The 12,271-nt window shown below is 40.0% G+C and overlaps 1 protein-coding gene across 11 annotated transcripts in view; it reads right to left on the bottom strand.

The window, feature by feature from the left end:
* The window catches only part of ANK3 (ankyrin 3), a 703,328-nt gene that overhangs the window by 171,684 nt on the left and 519,373 nt on the right, over positions 1–12,271 (bottom strand). For all 11 annotated transcript variants that reach the window (XM_007963375.3, XM_073019120.1, XM_073019128.1 and 8 more), the window contains 4 exons: positions 8,821–9,018; positions 6,554–6,652; positions 3,783–3,881; positions 922–1,020 (listed from right to left, as the gene is read on the bottom strand). In XM_007963375.3, the coding sequence (XP_007961566.2) occupies positions 922–1,020; positions 3,783–3,881; positions 6,554–6,652; positions 8,821–9,018 (495 nt within the window). The remainder of the gene's footprint in view (positions 1–921; positions 1,021–3,782; positions 3,882–6,553; positions 6,653–8,820; positions 9,019–12,271) is intronic.

Genomic DNA, 12,271 nt, shown 5'->3' with positions numbered 1-12,271 from the left:
TCAAAGATCCCTGTGGTAGTCCTCGAAATAGAAATTCTCTACTGAATTGTGATAAGGTTGAGGTAAATGGTTTAAGTAGGAAAGGTAGAGAAAAGAGGCTAGAATAGAGGACACCATTTTGGAAGAATAAGGAGGACGAGGGTCAATGTCAAAGTAAGAGGGGCTATCTCACCAGTAGGAAGCATGAGAGGAGTTAGGGAGATGCCGCAAGAGAGAAGAGGAATATTGAAAGCAGAAAAAAATAGGTGCCAAGGAAAAATCTCATATACTGCTACTACTGCCACCCCTTAACTTGAAACTAGAGACTGCAGACTGTGCAAATGTATATTTACATATTGTAGGTTGAAATTAAATGGTTTATGATTCTGGACCTGAACTGCCATTCTGATAACCAGACCAAACTATCCATCCCTATAGCAGCAGATAAGTGGGTTTCTCCTGCAGGTGAAATACGAGGCCAATTCTGAAGTGGCCAAACAGCTTGTGTAGAAAAAAAAAAAAATCCCTCATTTTCCTTTTGTGGCTGTTGACAGCTGACTTACAAGTCAACCAAAAAAGCTCAGTTATTGTTCCAGATTGTGATTGTTCTAGAAGCTTTGTGCATAAGCCCTTCTCCACGGAGTGTGAAGAACTTTGGACCAAGTCTAGATTCAGTCTCCAACCTGTTAGGGACTAGCCATGTGCTGACAGTTTCAGGCCCAAGTTCTCATCTCATCCTATTTCATTTTGTTAAATAATCGAACAAACACATGTGGAGGGAAGGGATTTTTCACAGTGTTACTTGGGTAGGGACTTTCCTTATTGGAGGTTGTTCACTATTTTTAAAGTATTCTTGAAAGACGGAACAAATATACTTAAAAGTTTTATGAAAATCAAAGGGTTTTTCCTCAATTTCAAACACTTTTCAAGTATTGCGCATACCTTAGCTTTAGCTTCTACCTGAGCTCCGTCTTGTACCAGATACCGCACAACTTCAGCTTGGCCGGAGCGAGCTGCCATGTGCAGCGCTGTTTCTCCTCTCTAGGGAACATGAGCCAAAGTAAATTAGCTGCAGCTCTGAAGAAGAGTGGCGTATTTTATTTGGCATAAAGCTTATGATGGACTTTTTTCAAAAACAAAAAATAGTCCTAAGCACTTCCTTATTGAAAAGATAGGAAGTCAAATGCATAAGAATTTCACAGGAACCTGGTCCATGAGGCAAAGACTTTGGCATAAGCCTAAGGAGTCTTGTCACCCACTGTGCCAGGGGCGCTGCTCAGTAACCTACAATGTGGCCTCCCTTGGGGCTGGAAAGGCAAGTGCTCATAGGAGCCAAGCAGGCGGGTGAGTGAGTGCAGCTGGGCAGATGTGGAGTGCTTGAGAGAGCCCACACCTGTGCCGAAGCAGGCAGCCATCCCCCCCACACACACCCCCAACATCTTCAGCTCGCTGCTGTCACTGTGCAGGATGCCAGCCTTACCATGCCACATCATGCAAGTTTTCAAAAGAAGTGGCAGTCTGGATTTTATATAAATTTTCCTATTCTTAAATATTGACCATAAATTCAGAATTAAAAACAAAACACTACATGGACAACATAAACATAGTCAAGGGCCGGATTTGGCTTGTCAACAGTTGGTTTGCATTTCCTGTTTCTTAGTCTTTGGACATTTTAGGCTTAGTCTTTGGACATTTTTCCCAGTGGATCATTTTCTTTGCCCTGGACCACCCTCCCCCTATTTTTTCACCAAGTAGATTCTAATTCAGATTACTTCTTTACTTGATTAAAAATGAAAATGATATTAGAAACAGATACACTGAAATGGACAAAACAAAAATGAAATACATTCTCTCACATAGGTGATGTTCACTTTTAAACTGCCTTTATAAATTGAGTTTTGCTTTATAGGCCACCTACTTCCATGGAAGGACACGTGAGGACAGATTCCACAGGAAACTGGTGGATTGTGTTTATTGGAAAGGTGTTGAGGATGTCGTTTAGTGTATTACTCAGTGTTCCCTCTACGAATGAAAACATTCTCTGCAATTAGTACCAGGAAAGACTGCATTTCATCTGAGAAGCTGGTCTATTTCTAGGTTATGGTTATGCTGCTTGGGGCTGCTGGAAGATGCAGTCTTACTGGGGAGCCCCACTCTCAGGGTAAGGGTGCAGGACCTCATAGCTTGCCCCTTCTGTGCCAGGATGGTGCTTGTTTTATTGTTACTTCTTTAATGCTCATGAGTCCAATGAGTGCTATTATGTTTATGGTCTGTTGTGCTAATACTATAATGTCAAATTTGAAACTCTGTAAAACAATGCCACATGCAGATCACGGGTGGTAAGTCACCACTCTGATAGCTACTCTGAAGTGAGCCTCGTGGTTCCTACAGAGCAATGTTTGGTGTGGGAAAATAATACCATTGAGTAATCTTTGGACACAGAATTCCACGGGTTTGCTATAACATGGTGAAGCACACTAAAGAGAGACTACCTTGAAGTTAGTTGAAATCACTTCTTTTTTTTTTGAGATGGAGTCTCACTCTGTTGCCCAGGCTAGAGTATAATGGCATGATCTTGGCTTACTGCAACCTCTGCCTCCCAAGTTCAAGTTATTCTCGTGCCTCAGCCTCCTGAGTAGCTGGAATTACAGGCATGCACCACCACAACCAGCTAATTCTTTTTTGTATTTTTAGTAGAGATCGGTTTCACCATGTTGGCCAGGCTGGTCTTGAACTCCTGACCTTAAGTGATCCACCCATCTCAGCCTCCCAAAGTGCTGGGATTACAGGCATGAGCCACCACGCTCTGCTGAAATCACTTCTTTGTATAAATAACCATAGTGTCTAAACGACCTCTCCAACATGTGGCACTTTTTAATGTTTTTGTTGTAGAAAAATATTACCCACATTTTATTTTTTATTTATTTTTATTTATTTTTTTGAGACGGAGTTACACTCTTATCGCCCAGGTTGGAGTGCAATGGCGCAGTCTCGGCTCACCACAACCTCTGCCTCCCGGGTTCAAGCAATTCTCCTGTCTCAGTCTCCCGGGTTGCTAGGATTACAGGCATGTGCCACCACACCTAGCTAATTTTGTATTTTTTAGTAGAGACGGGGGTTTCTCCATGTTGATCGGGCTGGTCTTAAACTTCCGACCTCATGTGACTCACCTGCCTCAGCCTCCCAAAGCACTGGGATTACAAGTGTGAGCCACCGTGCCTGGCCACACTTTATTTTTTACAACATAATATCCAGTAGTAACGCACCTGTACGTTTAATGAACATAGTTCATAAGTCCTAACAATTTGTGGCCAACTAGAGACTGAGCAGATCTTGCCTTTGAAGTAAAGGAAACAAACGTATTCTTGAATTTTCTTCTTTTAAGTAGTCATATTAATTACATATTCATTAATTATAATAACAATAAGGTAGGGCATGGTGGCTCATGCCTATAAGCCCAACAATTTAGGAGGCCAACTCAGGAGGATTGCTTGAAGCTAGGAGTTCAGGACCAGCCTGGGCAACATAGTGAGGCCCCCATCTCTACAAAACATTTAAAAATTAGCCAGGCATGATGGCACATTCCTGTAGTCCCAGTGAGTTGGGAGGCTGAGGTGGGAGGAGCACCTGAGTCCAGGATTCTAGGCTGCAGTAAGCTATGATTGCACCACTGCATTCCAGTCTGGGAGACAGAGTGATACTCCAACTCTTAAAAAAATAAAAAACAAAAAAGTAGATAAAAATCACCTTTGCCAGTTTATTAAATACTCACAACGGACCTCCTTCGTTCAAAGAATACTTACCACATTGGTGGTGTTTGGTGAGGCTCCATGATGCATTAGTTGTGATACAATATTTACATGCCCCATGAAGGCAGCAACATGGATTGGGGTAAGGCCCGACTAAGGGGAAAAGAAGAAAATGGTGGTTTGTTGGCTTAACATAAAAAAGGTTTGTCAGTGAGCCTGCCTGCCTGCCTGCCATCCATCCATCCATCCATCTAAACCAGTTTAATGATCCGATTAGAAGAATCAGGACATTCACCATTATGTTACAGATTCTATAATGGTAAATATATCAACACATAATCATCATTTTCTTAAAGCAAATTCTGTTACTATGAAAGACTTATGTCATACCTATTAAAAAAGAAAAAGAATTTATTTCATACTTTTAATGTAGATCTTTGAAAAAACTGATAAATAACTTGAAGGTTGTTTTTCCCCTTTACTAATAAACTTCCTTATCCATATGTGTGTGTGTGTAGAGGGAGGACAGTGGTGATTTCATATATATTAGTAAAAAAGTCAACTTTTATTTCAGATCCTATTCTGGGCTTTAAAGAGGATTCCCATTTATGTCACATATAAAAGAGCAGGGTACCTAACACGAAGCTGTTTCTTTAACAAATGAACAAATCAGCATTAACAGTTTCAAACATTTAATTTTTTAATTTTATGGGTATTACAAATTAAGGCAATAAAAATAAAGCAAATATGACAATGTTCACTAGACTAGACTTGAATTGCTTCAGATCCTATGCACACATACATACACATACATGTACGTAGACCCCAGAATACTATTCAGCATAAAGCAGAATTTATTGATTCCAGGATATTTTATATTGAATATGCCCATGATTGTGAGATTTAAATAGAGTGAATAAGAAAGATAAAAATCTCAAGCCATTAATTTTTTAAAGAGTATAATTTACTTATGCTTTTTATATGAAACGATTCCATTTTAAATTTTTCAGAGTTTAATTTAGTTTACAACATGAACATCATAACTTGATAAAACTTTTTTTTTAGTATATCTAGAAAAAGCTAACCTGTTTTTTAAAAAGGGACAGAAGGGGATAATTAATCTCAGCAGAAATTTGAGAAATGCCAAAAATATATGAAAGGAATTCTATACAATCAAAGTGAGGTAAAAGATAGAAAAGGAATAATTCTGGCTGCCCAGACTTCAAAAAGTGAGAAGAATGGAGGACAATTAGGAAAATGAGAATTTTGTGATAGTCTTGGCACCTTTTTCCATCGGCAGGGGGAGTAGTTAGAGCTCGTGCAAGGCAAAATCTTGGTCTAAACTGCCCTTTAAAGCTCTTAGGGAACAGAGAGCTGGATTACTGGTTGACACCTCTGCACATTTACTCAAACATCAGCCAAGAATTTACTTTTATTTTAGAGCCTATTTTGATCTCTAAGAGAGTTCCTATGTACTGAAAGTAAACTTTCTATTTTATACTTAAAAATAACAGGTTGCCTAATATTAAGCCATAAGCCTGACAATATGGCAAATCAGTATTCATGTTCTCAACCATTTCATATTTTAAAAATTCTAAGTGTAAATCTAGGCAAATATTCCATTTGCAGGCAAGAAACTGAAGCCAAGCAACAATCACTAGACTAGACTTTAATTTTTATGTTTGCTTCAAATGCTATAGTTAAGCATCAGGTATTCAACAAAACTTTACTGAATGATTTACTATGTATGGGCCAGACACTGTGTGTATATGAAGACCAGTCAGACACAGCCCTGCCTCCAAGGAGCCTTCAGCCTCTGGGGGTCTTGGGGGCGCCACTGAGTCATGAGTCAGAGAGATGGATAAAAGCACAGAATGAGGTGATGGTTCCTAGAAGGAACATGTAGTCCAGGCTGGGGAGTGAGGGGAGGTTTCCTGAAGAAGGTGGCCCAGATCTGGTTCTAAAAGATGTGCAGGATTTGCTCGGTCAAGGGGGTGTGACACACAGAGGTATAGACATACAGAGGCAAACAAGAGAGTGTCTAGTCTATGGAAGTGCCAAGGGTTAGAATTAGAATTAACAGAGATCAGAGTGCTAGGAGGTAATGAGGTGGAGGTTGGGGGTCTGGGACAAGTCTGAAAGGGTAGGTGTCGGGCTTGGTTTGCTTTGTAGAAGGTGCAGCCCCGATTCTGATGGATCATTTATCTGAGTTCTAAGTTGGTTACTATAAGAGAAACTTAGATCTAATCCTTTACTAACCTCAGCAGCAGTTTCATTAATTTTGAGTTTTGAGACAGAGTAATCCTTACTTGACAAAAGCACCAAGGTCATCTTGTGCAGGGTTTTGACATTTTGAATCAGATGATTTTTTGTTGCGGGAGACTGTCCTGTATACTGTAAACTGTTTAGTAGCATCCTTGGCCTTAACCTACTAGATACCAGTAGTACTATCCAGTTGTGACAACTAAAAGTACCTCCAGACATGACTAAATGCCCCTTGAGGGACAAAACTGCACCCATTAGAGAAGTACTACAGTTTAGGATTTGATACAAATTATGCTTTCTGTGATGGGGCCGTTCCCCTTAAGCATATGTTTTAGGTTACATTTCTTGACATAGTAATACATTTGCATCCAACTCACCCACCAACAGGCTTGTCTGCTTCTCCTAAGGACTGGCAGCCCTTTTGCTGAATAGTTCAGAATGCAGTCTATGGCCATGATATACCAACAAACTAGCTGGTCCCTGGAGATGGCCTGGGGCTCTGGCTTCTAAGGCTATACTCTCGGTATCTCAGGACTCCCAGAAATCTTAACTCTTCTCACCTCGGTTACAGCTTGGATGGATGCACCGTGTTTCAGAAGGAGTTCCATTACTTTAATTCGATTCTTCTTGCAGGCAATATGAAGAGGAGTAAAGCCATTCTGCAAGGGACAAATACATATACCTGCTTGACCATATTCCATCAAAATCCAGTTTCACTATGTACAGTAAAATAGTCTTGCTAAAATGATGTGCGGTAAATTGAAATGAACAGAAAGTACCAGGGTTAAGCAGCACATAGATTCTATTCTGGAAGTAGTCTAGCTGCCCTAGGAATCCAAGGTGCCCTGGTAATTGTGAACAAAAAGTGAATTTTTGTTACAGTCTCCTTGTTAGCTGAGGTAAAAATGATCATTCATTTCGTTGTTTTATTTTGGAATTTGCTCTTCCAAATAATATGTTCCCGGCTGGGTGTGGTGACTTACAACTGTAATCCCAGCACTTTGGGAGGCCGAGGTGGGTGGATCACCTGAGGTCAGGAGTTCGAGACCAGCCTGAACAACATGGTAAAATCCCATCTCTACTAAAAATACAAAAATTAGCCGGGCATAGTGGCAAGCACCTGTAATCCCAGCTACTTGGGAGGCTGAGGCAGGAGAATCGTTTGAACCCAGGAGGCAGAGGTTGCAGTGAGCCGAGATTGTGCAATTGCACTCCAGCCTGGGCAACAACAGGGAAATTCTGTTTCAAAATAACAAATAATAATAATAACAATAATAATATGTCCCTCCTCTACCTCATTTCAAATACAGACTGAAAACTCCTGGCCCCAACATTTGTCCTCACGGCTCCACTTCACCAAGGTTTATTCTGTTCTCTTTGCTGTGTTTTAGGACAACTACAAGGCCAGCTCTAAAATGTTTTGATTTCTTCTCTAGCTTTATGCTTCAAGTAGGTGTTTAACCCAAAGATGCAGAAATGTAAATAACCCATTATCTGAATAATTTGGTTTACTATTTAATCTAATAAAAGAATCTGCTTTTTAATAAATTATGTCCCAAGTTGTCCTGCCTGCCAGTTGAGACTGTGGCACATATTTCAGCAGCCAGTGGAGAACTATAAAATACCAGAGTCCACCGTAAAAGCTTAGGTCAAAGTCACTGCAGGTGCTTTCACTAAGACTTCTCAGACCATTTGGCCACAGTCCATCCCAGGATGACTGGCTATAACCTCCATATGTTGTGAAATCTTCAGAGTCACAGGAAAATGAGAGTGGGAGCCCACGCCCTGTTTTGGGACTTATTTTTTTTTTCTTGTATGGAAAAATGAGTCATGACTGTTAATTTCCTTTCTCCCTTCTCAGAATTCAGACACGTTTGATAGACTGGGTGGGTCAACAGACAGATCTTGAAATGCTGCTTTGGTAAAAGGTTTTAGAAATTATAGTGGCAAGGAGGTGTCTGGGGTCTGGAGAGTTTCTCTTTCGTCATTCTTTCCTGCCCACTCTGAATTTTAGAGCCCACAGAGTACAAGAGGTGGTAGAGATCTATCCAGACAGGATGACCGCACTCTTTGGAAAGGGGTAAAAACCCTTCCTTAAAGTGTCGATTGGATGATGACAGACTTTACCTCAAAATTGCTAGTAAACTCACATGCTTTCCCTAAAATTGGGTGACTTATTTTTTCCTAAACATGGGTACTTATTCTGAAATAGACAGCTTACTAAGTTGGGACCATTTATTTTTGCAAAGACAACAAACACCATTTTGCTGAGAAAACCAAAGTATAGCATGGCTAAAGGTTAAAAGAACAAATTACTTTAAAGTGAAGCCTATAAACCAGACCAAAATTCTGATTGGCAAAAGGAAACAGAAGATTACAGACAATATTTCATTAACTTACAAGGTTAAGATAATATAAAATTTTAGCTCACAAATTCCTAGACCGCTTATGTTTAAAATAGATATTTTTGATAACTTTGCCTCGTTTTCAGATCTCCGAATAAACTTTTAATTCACAGAATTATAAGTTTATCCACAATAAGATGACGTTGGCCACCTTAGTCTTTTTGTAATTGTGTAGTCTTTGGGTTCATAAAGGTCACTTACGTGACCATAAAAACATTAACAGTTTGGCTCCATCAGCCTTTCTCATGTTGGAAATAGAAAATTTTGTAGACTTTCCTGAAGGATATTTGAAAAAATTGACAAGAAGTACACTTTAACTAGCACCTTCCATTTTAACCTCCTCAAAGCATTCCCTTCACATACAGAGGCAGCAGGTTGTAAGCAAGACAACTGAGGCTGGACTCGCTGGTTGAGTCACTCACCAGGGCTTTGGCATTGGGGTTAGCTTTCTTATCCAAGAGAACCTTGGCGACTTTGTAATGGCCACAGTGGGCAGCCACGTGTAGGGCAGTCAGGTAGTCATTGGTGACATCGTCCACGGGCACATTATGCTGGAGGAGAAGCTGGACGCAGTTTAAGTGGTCCCCTTGTGTGGCCATGTGCAATGGAGACAATCCATTCTGGAACACATAAGGAAATCAGAGTTCATTTTTTTACCTTTTAAACACAAATGTGCAGAACACAAAATAAAGTGCAAAAATAAACAGATAAAAACTCCAGTTCTTCACATGAAAATACCTTCTATTTGTAAAAGCTTTTGACAACTATTTTGAACTACAGCTATTTTTAAAATTGGTCCTCCCAACTGCTTATGTCAGTCAATAACAAGTTGTCAAGGAAATGTCTTTTCCTAATTTAATAGAAGTGTGAATTGCAGCATGGGTCATAACCCAGATGAACGGAAATTTTACTTTTCTTTTTATTTTAAATAGAGATATGGTTTCACTCTGTTGCTCAGCTGGTCTCAAACTCCAGCCTGAAGTGATCCTCCTGCCTCAGCTTCCCAAAGCACTGGGATTATAGGTATGAGCCACTGGAACTTGGTCGAATAGGAATTCTTAATATTTAAGACTAAAAGAAAAAATAAAGGTAAGAACAGACTGGTATTCATTAGACTGGTATTAATTTTGTCCTTAGAGATTACTGATACCCAATATTGAAGACTACATTGATTTGACTTTAAAAAAGGTCCCAATGTAATGCATTTCATCTCACATCAAAGAAGAAAGGGAAACGTTTCCCTTTTCTATCAATCTGGTGCCCCCATGTGTCTATGATGAGGAAAGGCAGGGCATTGACAAAGTCAATAACTAATGCTCACCTTGTTAGTTTAAATCAACTGGGTTCAATAACTCAGTTATTATCATGTGCAGTAGGAATGAGTTGAAAATTCATTTAAAGAGCAGAGAGAACAAATATATGTGGCCAAAGGTAAATAAAACCTAGAATGACACCAGCATTCAATACGTTTCCTAATGAAGGCAAAACAAGGTATGAAGATGTCAATCCTTTCTTTTAACTATGATGGCAAAGTGGGGGAACCTGGGAAATTCCTAGAGAATTCAATTATCAAAAGAGGCTGTATCAATTATTGTAACATAGTTTAACATGTTTTTGGGAAAAGGAATTTGACAGCAAATTCAGTTTCTAAAAAAATTGTTGTCAATGAATTTTGACAATGACAGATCAAATATGCACCAAGGAACCAGAGGTTTCTGAATCCTCTGAGCCAAGTTATTTGCTCCGAATTTATCAATGAATGACATAAAGAAGGAATTCAGGATAAGAAAAAGTAATATGAGCTCCTCGTTAACCATTCCCGTGGCACTATTCACTCTCTGACATATATTTCAACGATTTGGGTTCCTTGAAGGCAAGAGGTACATGGTTATTATTTTTTCCATCGCACAGAAGAGAGCTTTGCACATACAGAAAGAGCTCAGCAAATATCTAGGTCAATTTAAAGGCCTCGTACACTATCAGTCTATCAGGATATTTCTGCCTAAAAAATTTCCCTCAAATATTTTAAACCATAGAAATGAAGGTGCAGGAAAAGGTAGGAACATTTCCCATTTGAGATACTGCTACCCACGAGCATATGGACTGCTTTATTCCTGCCAAAACATTCTTTTGCTTTATGTTTTGATACAGTCTTAGAGGAAAACATGAAGTAAACAAGCAAACAAACAAAAAAACCCCACAAAATCTGAGAGAACAAAGAATAGTGGAGAGTAGAAATGGGAGGCAGTGTCAATAAAAAAAAAAAAAATTATCTAGCAATGCAAAGACACAATGATTGTGTGGATGGGAAACTTAAAGATAATTCGAGAAGGACAAGAAAACAGTAAAGAAAAGATCATCTGCCCTATGGAAAGAGGTTGTATTACATATGGTGCCTGAAAATACGGATCTAATGTAATGGGCTTTCTTAGCTCAGTAAGACGAAATTCTTGAAGAACCGGTCAGATGGCCTTAAGCCTAGGAATGTACTCATTCACTTAATAGTCATTCAACAAATATTTACTGAAGCCCTACTGTGTTCTGGGCACAAATACAGGTGCTTGTGGGTATTGCACTGAACACGGAAAAGCTCTTGCTTTCATTCTATTGAAGAGAAGCAGACAGCAAGCAAGTAAACAAGCATATAATTTCAAGATGGTGTTAAAAGCTCTAAAGAAAATAAAATATGGCCAGATGGCACTGGCAGGGGGTGGTGAAGATGGGAGGGGTAAATCATGAGAAAACGCCTGTTTATGAGGAAGACATTTGCGTTGAAGAATGTACGGGGACCACAGAGATCTGGAACAAGCTGAGGGAACTCAAACCAAGCAAACAGAAAATGAGAACAAAGGTGTAGTCTAGGAAGCAAAATAAGGCTGGTTAGCTGGAAGATGGTGAGGAAGGAGCAAAACGGGAGTAGATGAGGAAGAGAGGTGGTCAGAATATCTTAAGAAGTCTATCCTCAGTGCAGAGGGAGATTTCTGATCAAACACGGCAGATGTAATAGCTATATTTATCCTTCCTCTCCCAAAACTCCACCAAAAAGCAATAATAGATTTAAAGGGTGAAATCCAGAAGGGCACACATGTGCGTGTCCTTCTCCATTCCCACATATACAATGGGGAAGAAATCAAAAACAGATGAGGGTTGTCTCCAAACTTCAGAATATGAAAAGAGGATTTGAGTGTGGTCATTCATCCAGTCGAAGAGAGAGGCTGAAACCTAAGTGTCTGAAGCAGTAGAATCAGTGCTGTGCTGACAAATGTCTAACATCCGACTCCTGGAAAAAGAAAAGCCCCAGTGTGTAGCACTAGCCAATTTCCATGCTGTCAATCCCCCCACAACAACCAGTTTCAAGCTGTCCATCTGATGTTACTGAATGAGGAATTGGGAAGAGACGTAGACAACCAGCTCATGAGCCAATACAATCAGGCTCCAGCACACTGCTGGGAATAAAAAGACAAGCTGATTTGCCTTTCAAATCCCCAAAAGGTGGAGGCTATGGAAGCGTAGTACCTCAGAAGATAAGATGAGACTTGGTGCTGCAAGTAAAATCGGATCGAAGACTGTGTATGGAGCTGTCAGGTCTCTGGGCCCTTCCCAACTCAGCAAAACCAGATAACTGCCTCCTACTAGCCTGAAGGACACCAGAATTAGTGTCTGGAGAAGGTGAACTAGAGAGATTCAGACTCAAGGGCCCAGGCAGAACAGAGGGCAGTGATGAGGATTTGGACCGAGAATAGGTGATCACAGAAAAAGGAAGGAGAATGCAGGCGTTAAAGTTAGGCTGCTTGGGTTCAAATCCTTGTTCTGCCACTAACTGAGATATTTTGAGAAAGCTACTTTATCTCTTTGGGTTTCAGTTTCCTCATC

The sequence above is a fragment of the Chlorocebus sabaeus genome, chromosome 9, assembly GCF_047675955.1.
Source record: "Chlorocebus sabaeus isolate Y175 chromosome 9, mChlSab1.0.hap1, whole genome shotgun sequence".
Classification (NCBI taxonomy): domain Eukaryota; kingdom Metazoa; phylum Chordata; class Mammalia; order Primates; family Cercopithecidae; genus Chlorocebus; species Chlorocebus sabaeus.
This window is presented reverse-complemented; position numbering and strand designations above follow the sequence as displayed.